This window comes from Aulonocara sp. 'chitande type north' Nkhata Bay, linkage group LG23, assembly GCF_057382095.1.
Source record: "Aulonocara sp. 'chitande type north' Nkhata Bay isolate Kocher_YH1m ecotype deep benthic linkage group LG23, A_spYH_male_GT1.1, whole genome shotgun sequence".
NCBI classification, from domain to species: domain Eukaryota; kingdom Metazoa; phylum Chordata; class Actinopteri; order Cichliformes; family Cichlidae; genus Aulonocara; species Aulonocara sp. 'chitande type north' Nkhata Bay.
Genome location: NC_141365.1, coordinates 13902260 through 13920541, shown reverse-complemented (window position 1 = coordinate 13920541; position 18282 = coordinate 13902260). Strand labels below are relative to the sequence as shown.

Genomic DNA, 18282 nt, shown 5'->3' with positions numbered 1-18282 from the left:
CTAAGATTTGTTTTTTGTCTCTTCAGTCCTGTCTCAGCAGTTTTATTTGATAATGGAGCTCTTATTTATTTATTTATTTATTTTTTGTCATTTCCTGTCATTACACAAATACTCAGGATGATGTGTAAACGTATCCGTCTGGGTGGAACGAACAGTTACTTCGAACATGGAAATTCATGACAGCAGTGCTGCTTTACAAACGTGTGCCTGCAGTGCTTGTCCTCTCCTGGTGGTGTCCTCAGTCCATAAGTCCTGACGGCTCCTGGTATAAAGACAGTTTTGACAAGCTGGCTGTGTAGCTGTAGGGATCCACAGTATGTTCTCAGTCCCCTGTGTAAATGTTACCTCAGAGTGCTGAGTTGGCTGCTGGCTTTGCTTTTGTCTGCCAGAATGCTGCATGGCTCTAAATAGGATTTAGTTTGTGGTTAACACCAGGTTAGAGTCAACAACACCACGCGGTGCGTATATTTGTACTCTATATGAACAGTGAGTGCTGCGATTAGAGGGAGAGAGAGCTGCGATCAGTTTTTATTTCTATTAAAAATGCAATTAAGAAAGCCCGGGCACACTCCTTATGAAGACATTAAGAATTAATGCTCTATAATCAGTCTACATGGATGTAATTTATATCTTGAATTGAATTATAGGTAAGCTGACTGTAATTTTATAATACTGAGTGACAGCATGTTTCATCACACATGCAACCATACTTAATCTCTCCATGTCCCATTTCTTTAAATAAAGACAATGTGACATTTGCATGATGTGTGAGATGACAGATGAAACCTGCCACGATTTTCTAATCTTTCACATGCGAATCACATTGCAGATGGCTGAATGTGATTCAGGTCTTTCTTGGCAGACTTCATCACCTCTTTCTCGGTGTTAGCGGGAAGGAAGGCGAGGATGGAGAATAGTACTGGCAGGAAAAATGTCGTTTTTGGGTGGTCCAGCAGTAGAAATAAGAACATTTTCTGAAGTATTCTACTTCAGCATGATATTAATGTACTTGCACTTTTAGATTTAAATATGTTTCATATCCAAATAATTTCCCAAGCTGTTGTTTGTCATCCATATAAAGTAACAATTTCAGATTTAGACATTAAAAATGAACAGCTTACAAGATACTTCTCATGCAGTTTCCAAGAATTTCTTTAAAAATTGCTTTAACCAAAAATGTCATATTTTCATTATTATGCTTTTTATTTTATTTTTTAAAAGATCAACAACACTACATGCCATTTATCCAATGACCCTTCGATGAAGCCTGAAAACTATGATGGGAATCAAATCAAAATCCCAATACCTAACTATAAATGAAAACCATTTAGACCTGCAACAGGAAATTGTTTCCTATGCAGTGTATTGATATCAACAATCTATTAATGTCTTATACATGACATAAAACACATGGCTAATATTGTCCAGGTCTCCCTAGTGTCTCTAAACAGCTCTGATTTGACATGAATGAGGGAGCTCTGGGGGTGTCTGTGCTGTTGGTGGTGGATTCTTTGGGTTGTGGGGTTTGACCTTTGAGGATTAAGCTTGCTCTGATGCATCCCAAGGATGCTTGTCTAAATTTGGATTTGGGGAGTTTGAGTCTGGATCAGCACCTTGGAGTCTTTGTCATGTTCCTTGAGCAATTCCTGAGCTGTTTCTGTGCTGTGGCAGAGTGTGAAGCCGCTGCTGACAAGGATGATCGTCGCTGTGAAGGGAGGTATGAGGTCGACAACAAGGCTCAAGTGGGTGGTATGTGTAAAAGTAACATCCACAGTGATGGCAGGGCTCAAGGTCTTTGGGTCCTATAGATGATGGTTTTAATGCCATGACTGATTAATGTATGTGTCAGATACACATTGGGGATTAGAACATTGCTATTTTGGTACTTTTACTTTAGATAAAGACTTTGAATGCTTACCTTACAACTTTCTTTCTAACATATCTTTTCCTCCAAAGGTATGATCTCGGCTCGGTTGAGATGATGGCATCACACCGTGTTCCTTCCGGTTTGCTTTAGAATTTTAAAGTTAAAAAGCCACGAGTCTCGTGACCTCGCAGGACAGATTGGCACTATAGCTTAAATAATAACCCAATGCAAGAGCATCCTCTTATGCAGCCTGTTTAAAGGTGATGAGCTCCTTGACATCTTTTGAACATTTAAAACATGAAACACACTTTTGATTGGCAGTAAAAACACACATTTTCTCAAAAACTGTAAATGAAAACTGTGTGAAATGTTCCACGCTCCACAGACTTCACAGGAATCCTGTCAAGGAATTAGCACAGTGGATGTAACATGTTGCCAGAGCCTGTAAAGATTGCTTGTCCACCCTCTTTGAGCCATGCTATCTTGACTTTCCCCTGTAAACAAGGACAATTACCAAGCTAATGAGTTGAGGAAAAACTGCTTGAGTGATTGATACTCTTAATGGGGAAATTAATTTGATATTAATAGAGCACTTGGCAAGATAAATAGATAGTGGTGTGTTAGTCCTCTCCTTGATTGATAATGGCTAGATTGATGGCTGTCTTAATGCAAGATGTGCCTTAGCCATAAATGAGGTGGTCTTGATGAGGAGCGATTTTTGTGTCATGAGATGATCAAACGTTGAGAGCACTAAGTGCTTATATTTATTTTGATACTGATTTTTAAGTACACAGGGACTCTGGTCTTTTTACCTAACTTGGTTTTATCAAGAAGAAGAACAACTACTATAATAGAGAATAAACAGAGCTTACTGCATATGTAAATTTAAAAAAAGACATCATTTATGCTAAATGATGCAAAAGATGTTGGTCAACCATTGCTGTAACTTCCCCCATCTGATCTTGTGAGATTCTGTTTGCTCCTTAAATAATCACCTTGCATCATTCCCGCAATTCCTGATGACTCATAACCTTAACCTTCTGTTGCTGAAGCAGTTTGCTTAATGACGCACTCACAGTCTGACTGTTGCACCCCGTAAATGGCACCTAACATACTCGTATATTGCACCCTGTTACATGGGTCAGCGCTGCAGAACAAAGAGTGAGAAGTTACTCATTTCTCAGGGAGTTTGCACCAGTGTGTGTGTGTGTGGTTTCTAGTTGCAGCGATTACACAGCTATCTCATATTGCAGGCTCCCTCATACCTGACCAACTCAATCTTTCTGTGTCTCCTCAATAATCAGAGTGACAGCGAGCAACTAGACATATCTCACCCGCTGGCTCACTGCAGAATGGGTATTGACCTACATATCAAATCATACACTTCTGGCTTGTGTGATAGAGACGGGGGAGGGGGTGGTGGTGGGGTGCCGTATGATTGACAGCGCCTTCTTTGGTAAACACGTTTCATCCCCCGGGTATCTCCCTCTTCGTATGTATTTGTTATAGGCAAAAATCGCACGGCAAAGAGAAACGTCCCGCAAATCCTATAAGCTTGGAGTTAGAGCGGCTTCGGCACCTCCGCTACTTAACAGTAGAGAACAGCTGAGAACACCTGGCTGTCGGAGTGTGTATTTTTATTAACGAGCCTATGTCACCAAACTTTTAACAAATGGCCCCCCGGCACCCTGAAAAACCCAGCTCGGAAATTAAGCATCTGCATCATAAATCTTGGAAAGTTACAATAATTTGCAATTCACTCCCTCATCAAAGGCAATATTACCCTAATTTATTATCTCCCGGCACGAGGGGTGCGCAAAGGCCGTGGAGATAAGAGTTTATCAGGAGGGGGATTGATTTTCATTAACTGATTGTAATAAAGATGAACTGCCTGCCGTGCACACTGACCAAGAGTCACACCTTATTGTAATTGGGACAATTTATTTTATGAGCCAGTGGCTCTACTTTTTTGTCCCTCCCCCTTTTTTCTTTCATATCCATCTCCGCTCTTCAAAATAGGAATCTAATGTCTCAGCTGTTCTGCTTCTTTTGTTACAGTGACTCCCGATGTATGAAGATGATCATTACAAGATGTATGTGGAGACAATTCAAATGTCAACAGATGTTACTTTAGATTTAGCTTCTGGCATCAAAGCAGTGCCACGGTTTTCTAAACTTGACTGATGGTGCGTGCCTGCCTTATATCAACTTATTGCTTCCTGCTTGTCTGCATTGTAATGATATTTGTCCCCGTTATTCTCGTGAAGCGTTGCTATGACACCTATTCACTGGGATTTATATATTTAGGGTTTTGTTTTTGTTTTTTTGGTATTTTGTTCCCATCAACCATTTCCTGAGAAGTACGCTCCAAAAACGGAGTGAAAGATAACCAAAACAGCTCTATATGTTGGATCATAGTTATCACATGAGAATAAAACGACTGGAATTCCAGTCATGATGAACTCCAGAGTCGACTCCCGATGATGTGAGAGCTGTAGAAAACGGCTTCATGTGAAAAGTGTTTAAAATGGTTTTAAACAGCAGTCCTGAATCCATATAGGGCCGTTACGCAATTACCGCAGCTTCCTCACTCGGCGTCAGAGACGACCTCTGAGGTGGTGAGCAACATCTACGTCCTGTAAAAGTTTCAAGCTCTTGGAAATGCCGAGGGGAGCGAGTGCTTGTGCAACAGCTCCCCCTCTCTTTGCGCCGCCGCGGTTCAGCGCTTCAATGCAAGTGTGAGAAACGAAACATCCAGTTTGAATTTTTATTGTAAAATTGGAAAAAAAGGAGAGAAAGAGAGAAAAGCCTCGATAAGCATTTCTTTTTTGATACATATCTTTATCTTACCATAACCGTAAAATCAAATAAATAAAACTGGCAAAATAAATAAGAAAAATAAATAATAAATAAAATAAATAAACATCAAATTACATATTTGACCCGATAATTATAAAATTATTAAATCATCAGTCATTAATATGAAGTAATCTAAGCAGCAAGTATTAAGAAATTTCAACAGGGGAAAAATGTTTGGTTTCTCAGGCTAATACAGAACACATATTTTTTTTTCTTCATAATTTTATTTTATTTTTTTATAAAAAGATACTGCTTTCCCTGTCAGTTATTCCATGCTGTACTGACGCTGCCACAAAAACAGGTGGCGCTCTCCTTTTTTGTTTTTTTTTCTTCAATAAAAAAAGAAAAACATTACTACCTGTAAACAGCATTTTCTCCTCCGGGTTAAAAGAATAATACTGAGATTCTTCTTTTTGCGCCCTGCATTTCAGTAAAGTCTACTCACAGACTCCATACTGCTGTTTCTATGCTTTTTGTACGCTTTGTGCTGAGAAACCAGAAAGTTAATATCTTTAGAAAGCGAAACCCTCCCCCCCTCCCCTCACCCATTTCATTACCCAAACTGTACGTACCCAAAGAAAGGTCCTGTGCTGATTTTCCATAATTTACAGATTTCATATTTATAATAAGCTACTATCCTTAGCATTCAAACCATAGTTAAAGAATCATACTGTTAATATGAGTAGTACCATAATCATAATCTTTAACGCCCCCAAGTCCCCATTGAGCATGCTCAGAGATCAAAAAGGGCACAATGGCAACATGACAAATAAATAAATAAATGGATGCAAGAGTGAAAATAATGTAGATTGACTTTAGCTTGACCACATGCACTCTAATTTTAAAACTACAGGGATAATTACTAATAATTAGTAACTTACATATTTTAAACAAATTATTGTTGGTGGGATTGTAGCCCCTTTCTCTTTTCTGAATCTATAGATATGTATATAGAGGCCTATGCACTACATATAAAACAGCACACTCATTGTAATTTAGTCAAATTTGTCTCTTTTGGCCAAAAACGAGACGTTATGCGAGCTTCTGGCCAAGTCTATTTTCATTTTAATGACTCCATCTCCAGTAGAGATCTCCAGTAGAGATCCCATGAGAGAAGATATTTTGACTGGGTTCACATGGCCCAGTATCACCTGGGGAAAAGGGAGGGCATATATCACAGCTCCCTAAAGCTGTGAGAAGAGAATAAGAGTAACTTCTCAGGGGAAAGACGACGCCCTCAGGCAAATATATAAAAATCTAACCTTTTTACTGAAAATGTACATTATATATCACTACATCCTGAACTGATCCTCCCCCTACAATATTATACTACTTCACAAAATCAAATATTTTATTCCACTAAATATTTCCTGAAAATTACCGTATTTATAAGAGTAGATTTAAAAAAAAAAAAAAAAAGTCTGGCACAAAGTTTTCAGTCAGGTGAGGAAATGTGGTGGTTAAACTTGCATAATTTGGCAATTCATGACGAGAAAAGGCATTTCAAAAAACTCCCTCCTAGCGCATCTAAATACTGCTTGCAACAGAATAAAACACACATAGTAACCGGGGATAACATTTACTCCCAGTCTACTGAAAATGATGCACCCTCCCCTTTTTTATAACACTGATCCAGTGAACTTTAATCACACAAATAAAAGAAAAAAGGAAGAATTGCTGGGTCAAAGTAACACTAAATGAACGTATGCAGACATCAGGATCTGGAGAGTCATTCTGGAGGATAAAATTGTTATTCCAGACTGCAGAGGCATACGCAGTGGTCATGCTATCTGAAGACGCTTTAGTGTATGGGACAGTATTGTGATTACATGTCTGAAGCACTGATGTGTCTGAAGTTTAGAGCGATGATCAGAGTGCTGAGATCTCTCAGAGTCCTGAGGGGTACGATGCTTCAGAGTGTAAACTGAGTCAATGAATCTGATATTCAAATAAAGAATGTAAGTGTTACTCAACAAATCAAAGAGTGAAATAGAAAAAAACAACAACCCAAAAACAAACAGCGCATCAGATTTCATCTCGGACGCATTGAATGTGTGTCTCTTTGCAAAAACAGAAGCACAGATAACACAAGTTTGGTTATTTAATCGTATCTTCCAGGCTTGATGTGTCGTGACCACACTGCACAGGAGCCATGTGTGACCAGCACTAATGGTAAGCTGTCATCCTGTTGAAACAGCAGCAGCTGTAGCAGCTACACTTACAGGCCCGCTGCTGTCTAATTGATGGATCATTTTGCTCTTAATTTGACCTCCTAAGGCTGGTAATGCCAAGGCTTCTTCTCTCTTTGTAGAAGCTCGCACTGTGCTATTATACCCTTTCAGAAAAAAAATACAGTTGCTCTTCACTGAAGAACATGTACAATCTCCTCTAAGCACCATATACAGATCTCCATGCCTCCACCCTTTACCATAATGACACCGATCAAGTGCCTTCAAAGTGTCCCACAGGACACGCTGCCGTTCTGCGTTTTGGGATTCCTTCAGGGACTCTGGATGACAACACGGGAGAAAAAGACTAACATCCAGCTACTGAGAGAGAAATGAACTCTGTCACTCAGTCAATTCACTCAAAATGCCAATGTGTAATTGATTGCGCATCTATCGCCCTGCGGTGCTGCTCCCCATCTAATCAATATTATCATTACCCTAATTATGCTGCGGGTTAGCTTTGGGGCACCCGTGAACCGATGGTCCCTATTAAGAGAGAGATATGCTGGCACTTGGAGGTGAGGAAAGAGAAGCAGGAGGGAGGAGGAGAAATAGGAGGGGAGTCTGCTCCCGCCTGCTGAGAGCAGCTGGAGGAGCTTGGCAGTGGAAGAGGGCACGACCCGGGAGGGACCACTGTGACACGCCGATGGAAATTTTTACAACTGCTGTCAGGCTCATTTGTATATTTTATTAAGCAGTTACAGATGCTGTGCTGTTTTACTGCTGCGTATCCAGCTCAGCCGGGTGGCACTTTTACCACAGTGCTTTATGGTCAGATTATCTGTACTATCAAGGCTTTAATGATGACATGGAATGAGTCGCAATGACGATCAATTATGGAACCGCAACACGCTGGCAAGAACAGAGGACAGCAACGCTTGGCTAAATACGCTCTGGTTCTTTTGATGTCTGCTTTGAGAAAAGGTTACTGTGTCACTTTTGGCACTAAAGGACTGCTTTCTTCTTCTTCTGACACAATAACACAGACGGATCATGCTTCCGAGATGAAATGCTGCGATGCGGATGACGTAACGAGAGGCAAAAGAATATATCTGAACATGCCCGAAACAATGTCTAACCCATGTATTCTACGGCACTAAAATAGTATAGCTTTACTTTTTTTTTTAATACATTTTTCTGTTTTGTTTTAATATTTTCAAACCCAGTAACTATAAATGTAAAAGGAAAAAAAAAAAATCAAAAACCCTTGCTCTTTTTTTTTTTCAACCTGAAGCTAGTGTTTCTTCTTAAGTTTAACTTGTAATATTATTAGTAGTAGTTTGCAGTATTAGTATCATTAATACTATATATTACTGTTCAGAACAATAAAAATGTTTGGTCCTTTGGTCCCTTAGGGGTGAAAGATTTGCAGTCCTATTGTTGCTAATGGAAACCTCAGTGGCTGCACTTCTGCGCTTACTGAGAGAGACGGGGAGAGAATAAGAGAAAGAGGGAAAGAGAAAGAAAGTCTGTCAGTGGACATATAGAATAGTTTCTTTTTTTCCACTGGGTTTTTTTTTGATCTTCAAGTTTGAACCCTCATTTGTCCAGTACAGTAAAAGCCACAAGCGCCTCTTTCCTTATATATATATATGTGTGTATATAATATGTATATAGAAATCTATTTGTTGTTGCTGCTTTTCGTTTGTTAGTTTGTTGCTTAATTAACAATTCAAGTCTCAACAAGAAAAAGTTCTGTTGTTCAGTTTCATCACTTCTTTTTTTCCAGTTTTTTTTTTTCTTCTCGTCTTTCTTGCACTGTGCCATCTGTTACTGTTAACGTCCCCCGGTGAAGCGCCTCCTCACTTCGCATCTCCCTCTTCTGCCGTAACCTACATCTTCATAAGTAAATGCTGATATGTCTTCAAAAATTCCATATGTGTTGATTTTTTTTTAAAACATATTTTGCTTTCAAAGAGAGAGAAAAAAAAAGTTGAACTCCTCCAAAGATAATATCTTCACGTGTCCTCTAAAACCTAGAAACAAAAAAAAGAAAGAAAAAAGAAAAGAAAAAGAAGAAAAAGGCCATTTCAAATCTCACTGCTCATTAAACTGTCAATCTAAAGATCAATTTCTTTAAACTTTGAGTAGTTCAGTATGGTTCTATTATATCAGTCTAATGGTCTGGAGAGAACTAACCCACGCTGCCACACCAATCAATCATCGTCAGTCACAGTGATGACAGATTTCTCCTTAATTAATATGCCTACAGTGCTGCACATCAAATCAACCCCTCTACATTTCTTCAAATATTAAAACTGTAGAAACCTTTAATGTTTAAGCTTTGCATTCACAGAACATATAGCAACCCAATACTTATCAGTCTAACGATATTTACTTTCCAGGAACAGTCAGGTGGCATTATTTGAACCTTAGTTGCATCGTGAGTGTAAAAGGACAGAGTGGTGAAAATCAGCAATACTCTTATGGGCTCACCTGTGCTGCTGCGATGAATACTGAAGGTAGGCTGTGTCAGTAAGGGCGGCTGGCATCCTTCGGTCTCTTTAACTGGACTTTCAACCTCTTCATCCCAATCTGAAAGCCATTCATGGCTTGAATAGCTGCCTGTGCGCTAGCAGGGTTGTCGAAGCTCACAAAACCTGTGTAAGAAAAGCAAAACTTCATTTACACTAACTAAGAATAATGTAGGCTAGGGCTGTTCGATATAACGATATATATCGGATGACGATATAAAAACGTCTATGTTTCATTTTACGCTATCGTTTGTTTCGTGGTGTCGCAAAATAAGCTGTTTACGGCAATATTTTTTCATCGTTTTGATGGTCACTGTAGTGGCTATATTCATTTCTTAAAGTCCTCTCTTTCTCTTATATTTAATATAACCACACTACAGACGGACAAGCGCCTGTTTTTATGCGTTGTCGTTAGCAACAACGATGGTAAAACCATCGCATGTCCGCTTGTTTATTTTCCACATAAACCTTTCACAATAAAGCTCAAGATGCTGTTGAGAATTTTCAAAATAAACGGAATCACATGAAAAAGTATGCAGAGTATTGATGGATGAGAAGCAAAAAAATAGTCGTCAGGTGCTAAAAAATAAACCTTAGACTCAAACGTTAGAACAGGCTTTCCCCGCAGCACGCCGTGTAATAAATACTCACGAAAAAAACGGCGGCCTTACAACCTATGTCTAAAAATGTGTAGTTTCATGCATCGGTTAAAACACTCGACTCCAGGTACAAGACGCGCAGCTGGAAACACTTCACCTACCCGAGATTCACAGAATTTACAGAAAATATTAAATTTTTTGTGATTTATATCGTTATTGGACGATAGATGTTCTATATCGGGATATGAGATTTTGGTCATATCGCACAGCCCTAATGTAGGCACCTTAACAAGCGTTTAGGGGAGAATTTTAGTAATTTTTTATGAATAATATTTACTGTAAATTACTCTGTTAAAAAAAGAAACAGGTGGAAAAAAAGGCAATCATAATGAAAATGTAAGTGTTCTGTTGGTTTCCTCATCACGTCCTGTGTACCTCTAACGGAAGTCTAGATGGTGTTATTGATGCAGGAAGGACTGCGGTGCGGCCTAACAGCTGCTCAGAGCTCGTGACAGCCGGACACGAGGTGGCTTTTTAATGAAAAATAGGCCACGAAAAGTTTGGGGCTGTTACTGCCAAACGACATCGCTCTGCGCTCACGCTCTCTCCTAGTTGACTGTTTTTATTTGGGAATATAATATTAAGCTGCATTCAGAGATGAAGACATGTCCAGGATTTGGATAAGAAGCATGCATTTGTTGATTTTGTGCGGTGTAATAAAATGATGAAACAGTGCAGAGAACCAATGACCCTAACTCGAAATAAATGTTATATTTTATAGCGTGCAGGCACTTTCTTTACAGCTGCGTGGATTTTGAACCTTCGAAATTTAATGACTGAGGGTTAACACGCCTACAAAGTTTCATTGACTCAGTGCTATTCTTTTAATTTTCTGACCTGTGAATGAGTGAAAGAGAAAAAAAAAATCACTGAATAAATGAGTTTGATCAAAACAAGAGCAAACACAGAACGATGATCATAGGAGACAAATCTGCTGCAGACACACAAAACCTCCCCGCGATAAACCACCTCCTCAAACCTATGAACATCCTGTTTCCATCATGTGTAAAAATAAAGCCTTGAGAATTCAGTGACCAGAAATTTCAGTGGAGTGTGTCTCCACTGATGCGCTCCGCTGTGTCTGTGGTGTCATTAGGAACAGCTGATGACCCATGAAAAAAACAGCAGGAGGCTCTCCACGTCCACCACCACATGGGAGGGAGTCTACATGGCCTGCTTGGCTCAGGTTTGGCCCATTACGGGGGAAAAGTTGCGCTACAAAGAGCCGAGCTGAACGGAAGTCTGAAGAAAGTATAGAGACGGGATAAGGAGGTGACCTCCTAACCCGCCATCACCTTAATGCGTTCAGGCTAGAAACAGAGAGGAGATACCCGTTTAGAGGTCTAAGCTCAGTTTCTCTGTCTTTTACACCCCATCAATCTAAGTTTATTCCCTCTTTCTCCTTTCTAGATTAATTACACACGTGTTCCCTCCTTCCCCAGGCCTAACATTATGTTGTAAATGCATAGTGCATAAGTCAATACTGCAAATAGCTCCTCTTTCATGAATTTATATATTATTAAGTCCCCCAAGGGAGACGGAACTGGTGATCAATTTCGCCCAAGGTTCTTTGGTTCCCTGAAGTGAAAACAAAAGCTGATCTATAATTGTCCTTTTCCTTCCTTCCCCTCAACCATCACTGCCTGCCTTTTTGTAAGCCCTGGGGTTGGACGCGCATGTAGGCTGCCAGAGCTAAATGGGACAAGAGGTGTGGAAATGTGTGAATCAGCCTCAGCGGTGAAGGTATTGACAGATATTGGGGTTACACAATGGTGATGAGGATGCTGATGCAGCACCTCAAGGTTTCCAGGTCACACAGCCGGCAAGCAGAAACAAGGACGTGCGGTCTGATCGACTACATCCCGATTATTTTGGCTGCAATGTACTCTGCGCATTGCTTTAAAAGCGCCGGTGCCAAAACACAACAGTCATCAAGATGCAAAATTAGGTCAGTCTGTCAGGGGTAAGATCGCTCAGTCCTCCAGGTCTGTGAGCTGTCAAATGTCATCAGAGGCAATGGTATATACATTATATATATATAAAAAATTTTGTGTTGTGTGTTTGAAAATAAAGAAAAGACAAACATTTTACTATTTAACCTGTATACACCAAGACTGATTTATTATTATTAGATTTATTCAGAACCAAGTGTCTTTATCTCTCAAGCCGGGGTCAATACAAATTGACTTGATATAATTTCATATTATATCAAGTTGGTCTTGGACTGTGTGCATGTTGCACTGTAGGACTCACCAAAGCACTTGCTCTGGTTGGTTGCCCTGTCCATGAAGACCTTAGAGGAGATGACGGTACCGAAGGGCAGAAACATTTGCATGAGTTCATTGTCTCCAAACTCCTGTGGCAGGTGGTAGATGAACAGGTTACAACCCTCTGGACCTGGTTGCAGAGATACAGCGAAAGTTTGATAGAAAAAGAGAGAAAAAGCAGTCAGTTTGTCTTTTTCAGACCTACATATTACCCAAAATAAATACAGAATATGTGCAAAGAGCTGTCTCAGACATATGTGGCACTACCCATCATACAAAAAATAAATAAATGATTAATTAACATTGGTAGAATTAGACAGTACAGGCTGAAATGAGCATTCATGCATGAGCATCCACTCTCATGATTCCTTCATATGTGGCCTTTAGATGTATCTTCACCGTTCCTGCATACACCTGGCACAGGCTCAAATCATAATTAAAATATACATTATGTGTTGCTATTTTATATATTTTATTTAATAAAAACGCAACAGGAGTTTATTAAAATCATCACATTGCAAGCTGAAAATCTTCAAATAAGCTGTCCCAATTTGCCTGCAACCATATTTTCATTGATGTTGTTTATATGTGTGTTTCATCCACACTTACTGTCACAGCTGGCTATTATAAAAGATATGCTACTACTTATCACTATTACTATATATTACTATAATACTACTCTACATCAATCCCCATGTTTTATGTCGAGACGAGACCTGTTTACAGTCTCACACAGTCCGCTCTGTTTATCTATTAAACACAATGAAAATGATGTTAGAGTGTTTTTCTTCTCTCGCTGTACAACAAGACTCAAAATGAAGTGTGTACAGTGTAAAAGCAAAGCAAGACTGGTCTCTCGTGCTCGTCTCCCCGTTTAGCCATTACAAAGTATGAGGCATGTGAAGTGTAAAAGCAATAATGTTCTCTCACCCTCACCTTCTCTCTGCTGCTGCTGCTGGATGACCTGTGCTGGTTGGGGCAGCGTTTGGCCAATGGGAGTCAGCGTAGTGGCCGGGTAGATCGCTGCGGACGCGAAGCAGTAGAACAAGGAAGGAAGGAGGGAATGTGAGAGAGATGAGTGTAAAATCGGGGATCCCACAGAGAACGGTGTCAAGGATGCTTAAGGTCGATCACACAACACGTAATCAAAGCCTCTCTGATGTTTCGTTCTGAGGCGCTGTCCTACACTATCTGAATACATACCACCTCACGCTACTCACGCACCACATAGCCTGCAGTTATTGTCTCATAGCTGCTACTCATTTATAGTGTTTACACGCCAGTGCAAAACCTCAGAATAACAGAATCGTAAACAAAGCCGTTCTGTCTCCTACCTGTGTACTGCTGTACACCAGTGAAGGCTTGCTGGAGGGTGTCGGCAGCAGTGGGGCTCTGGGTGGAGTAGGGCGGCAGGCCGTTGGTGTAAACGGTCTCCACGGCAGGGTGTCCGTTGGGCTGATGAGGGATGCCGGTGAATCCGTTGACGATAGGCGTGACGATGCTGGGTACAGCGGAGGTGGTGATGTTGGCTGGTGGAGAACTGAGGCCTGCTGGGAAAAAGGTTGGCTGTTGAGCACTTCATCTGGATCTCTGCGCATAATACTACAAGAGTTGTACAGCACTCAGACTTACACTAGCAGGCAGACACCCTTTTTCTCATAAAGTGCCGAGAAAAACAGTTCTCTGTACACACACGCATACACTCACACATTAAACACACAAAACTCGTGACCACGAGCTACACTGTGTCTTCTCTCTAATGCAAGGACACGGGTGCAACGTGAATCTGTCACATATCCGCCGTTTGTCGTGACACATCCTGCAGGATAGCTGGGGAGTCAACCTGTGAAAAATGAGCCTGTCTGTAGTGTTTGTGCGATACCCTGCTGGCTTGTACTGCTCAAGATGATGAAACCACTATGCAACTTCTGAGAAAAAAAAAGAAAAGAAAAGAAAAGAAAAAGGGGAAACAGATCTAGACTAGATAGAAGAAGATTACAGGGGGAGATTTGCTTGAATGAGCAGGTAGCAAATACACAAAGATGTCTCGTACTTTTACACATCATAAAAAAAAAAAGAAGACAAAAGAACAACAGTTGGCAGTTTGACAAATGGGTGGGTCATAACATATATGGCGCACGCCTGAAAGGCAGCTGCAGAAGGGTTCATGAGTGGAATCAAAATTGGATGCTCCGTGTTCTCTGTCATTCAATGCATTTTAAAAAGGACCCTCCTTTAGAAAGTGCTTCCAATTATGGCGGGGACGTCAAAGTGCCCACTCTCAGCAGAATCTCACTTTGTGATGGTCTCTCTAAAAGCGCTTCTCTGTGGCAAAGCATCCAAGCTCATTGAAGTACAGCTCCCCCGAGGACCACCTCTCAATCTCAAAGCCCTCACCCTGATTGGACAGAAAGCCCAGGTTGTCACAGAAACCCTTCAGCGTGCCATATTTCCACAATCTGGGACCTCGATAAGGGACTTCTTATGAGTAGATTAGATAGAGTACACAATCACAACCAGCTCACCCAAATTGTACACTGAGATATGTGGCAATGCAAACAAAAAGACGCAGTATCACCAGAGCTGGGGTCTTACTCAAAAGCATTACATCACCCCAAAACTACATTACCAGCTGAAACCTCCTACTGCTGACTCCTATCATCTATGTTGGATTATTTTTATTGCTTTCTATCAATAATTACCCCTTTGTCTTCAATCCTCACCTCTCCTACTTTGTTTTATTCTCCATCGTCTCTCCCTGTCTCAGCATTTAAACCACGAGGAAGCTGACAGTGGAGGAGGCAGATGCAGTGACCAGGGGAGTTGCCCCAGTCCAGCGAGAGCTGTTGTGTCTTTTGCACTGATTTTCTTTTACTTTTTTTTTTTATCTCTTTTTTTATGAAGCCTCCCCATGATTGCTTGTTTCCTGCAGAGCTGTGATGAATTAGACTGCAGCTTCAGCCCATTCTCCTACCAGGACCCAGGAGAGCGCCGCTCCTATTCTGAGGGCTAGAGACAGCCAGTCTGCTCAGGCCACACGCACTTTACTGTACCACCAGATAATGCACCCTCTCCATCATCAGGCAAATTCATTTTCCAAGCCTTAGCCATAGTGTGGGAGCACACGCCTATGTATTTGCAGCAGTTGTGCAGTGATAGCAGGAGTAGCAGCAGCAGAAGTACTCGGTGGTAGCACGGACCCCTTATGTGCAATTTCATAAGTTCCGAGGTCAGCAATTACATATGACATCGGTACTGAAGGAGAACACACGAGAGAAGTCGCAGATTGGGGCCACTGAGTCCAGTCTGTTCATCATGTTGGAAATGCCACAGCAAGGAATAAACAGAAGTCTTATAAACACTATATTATCGCACCACAGTCAGTAAAGAGTGAAAAAGGGAAGTATTACTAAGTCTCCTGAACTAGATATTTTCATTTTATCCCTCAGTGGACACATAGTTCTTGCATTGTGAAAAACTGCATTCATAGCTTGTTTACAATGCGCACCCAAGAGCGCTGATATACATGTGGCTGTCAGGATGTTTTGCAACTATCAGGCTGTAATGACATGTTGTTCTTCACTCTGGCATGAGTGAATACAAAGCTGTAGGACAGAGGATTACATATTCCATACATTTTGCTCTGAACTATAAATTTACTGTTCTTTATGACTTCACCAAGGAACACTGCAACGTTAAACAGTATCCATATGTGTTTGTCCAATACATATATTTATGTTGTGGAAGCAAAATTACTCTCATCTTCTTGAAAGCTTCTTCTTAGAGGGAAAAACAGTTGATTTGCTCCTTGCTAAGGAGAAAAAGGCTTCACATGCAACAGAAGTATTTATTATGCTAATTATATATTGAAATCAACAAGGAATGCTATACCCAAACTGGAGAGTGCAGTCATTACCGGCAGAAGGACTGTCTTTTGCCAGAGCAAGTAATAAGTACTCAAAACAGATGCTTTCATCTAACTGATTTGAAATGCGACGCATTTAGAGTCAAAGAGAAAATGTCTGTCTTCTGTGAATAACACTGTAAGGGTGGGGGTAGCTTTCAAAGTCCAGTTGTGATCCTAAGAAGAACTCTGACTTTCAATACTGCCCTTTAGATAAGGAATAAATATTTATAAAGCAAATCAAGTGTGACACAAAACAAATGAACTTACAAATGAATGTGTTTTATTGTTACAAAGTTTAATATAATTTTTCATCTAGTGAATATTTCAAAGCACATAAGTAGTTTTCAGTCAGTACGCTAATTATTTGTGAAATCCTCCCCCTTGCTTGTCATCTCCACAGATCATTTAATAAATTGTTTTGAAAATGCAAGTGTACGCTGATGACTTAACTCTGATCAGCCGTGCCGCAACAGCTTTTCTGGCTTAAGTAGCAGTGAGCCCAAACAAATAACCAAATAATAGCCAGGGTAAAAAATAAATACTAGTAAAATTGCAGTGGACATAGCCACTATGGTTTCTGAACTTCCATTATGAAGTGACAACTTCAACATGTTGGCCATCAAAGACTCACATAGCAAGCAGGTCTGGCCCGGATCTGGTATCAAGCCGGCACTGCTGGCTGACTTCTGGCATGATAAGACGTATGTCATCCAGATATGGGACAGGCCTGAAGTAGATGGCACTGTCTATGAGATGGCATGCCATATCTGGCTCGATTATGGTTTTGTTTATGTGGCCCAGGCCCATAGAAAACAGGTCTGGCCCGGATCCAGCATCTAGCTGACACTTCTGACTGACTGGTGTCCTGGCAGGGTGTATGTCAACCAGATGTGGGCCAGGTCTGGCAATGATGGCACTATTTATGTTCCTATTTTCCTATTTTAGTGAGCAGACCCAAATGCCATGTTGCAATACTATACTGCTGTGATAGCCAACGTTTCAAATACAGATTTAACAGGTTCGTGAGTGTAAACTTTATCGAAAACCTAGTGACGGTTTACTCATCTTTCCTTGTAGGTGGCCGTAGCTCAGGAGGTAGAGCAGGCCACCTACTGATAGGAAGGTTAGTGGTTCGAACCCAGTCTCTGCTAGAGTCTCAGTTTAGAGAAAGTGTGTGATTGGGTGAATGTGGCATGTTGTAGAGGGCACTTTGAGGAATCCTGAAGAGTAGGAAAGTGCTATATAAGAATCATTCCATTCATTGTCTGAATGGAGATTTTCCATGTTACTTTTGCACTATTATGTTCCGCCACTTGTTGTTATTACATGGTTTGATTAAGGTACACATTAGGCTGTCATCTGGGGCATCACAGGGCCAGCAGTGTTTCTGCAACTGGCCCATTTGTGGGCCACCTCTGGCAAACCAGATCTGGGCCACCAAAGGGCCGTTATTCTTTGCGATATGTGGGGACGTGTAAGCACATTGTGTGGTCCAGATTGGGGCCATACCATTTTTGCTATGTGGGGACATTCCGACTGAGAGTAACCATTGACTGTCTATTTTTGTTTATTCTAAAAACAATCATCCTTCTTTACTAAATAAGACTTGAAGAATGGCGATTGAAAACATAAATTCAAGAAGAAAATGTGCAATGACATTATAAACCAAGCGAGAAGCAGAGCAGCTCCTGCATTAAATTTTATACTAACTTTACTGTTGGTCATCGAAAGGAAGGCAAGTTTAAGGAACCTCAACATTAGCTCCACTTTACAGATCCTGGGGCTACTTTAGTTTTGTTATACTGAGTACATATGATACGTGATGAAATTCCAACAGAAGAAAGACTCAAAAGCATGGAACTCCAAAAAAAAAGAAAAAATTCTTACTCATGGTAGATTTTTAGTACATAGAAAAAACACTGGAGGCAGCAGTACGGAAATAATGCAAGGAAAAGTTTGAAACGGAAGTTATGCAGAAAGAAAAATGCGTGGAACATTATTCACATAAGGAAAAAAGGCAG

The 18282-nt window shown here is 40.6% G+C and overlaps 1 protein-coding gene across 7 annotated transcripts in view; it reads right to left on the bottom strand.

The window, feature by feature from the left end:
- Positions 1 to 5272: 5272 nt before the first annotated feature.
- Positions 5273 to 18282, bottom strand: part of celf5a (cugbp, Elav-like family member 5a) — a 194483-nt gene continuing 181473 nt past the window's right edge. For 4 of the 7 annotated variants that reach the window (XM_086283460.1, XM_086283466.1, XM_086283465.1 and 1 more), the window contains exons 8-12: positions 13689 to 13904; positions 13285 to 13377; positions 12341 to 12484; positions 9391 to 9554; positions 5273 to 8930 (exon numbers count right to left, since the gene is read on the bottom strand). In XM_086283460.1, the coding sequence (XP_086139586.1) occupies positions 9427 to 9554; positions 12341 to 12484; positions 13285 to 13377; positions 13689 to 13904 (581 nt within the window). In that variant the 3' untranslated portion in view covers positions 5273 to 8930; positions 9391 to 9426. The remainder of the gene's footprint in view (positions 8931 to 9390; positions 9555 to 12340; positions 12485 to 13284; positions 13378 to 13688; positions 13905 to 18282) is intronic. The other 3 variants (XM_086283461.1, XM_086283467.1, XM_086283464.1) reach the window with 2 other exon arrangements.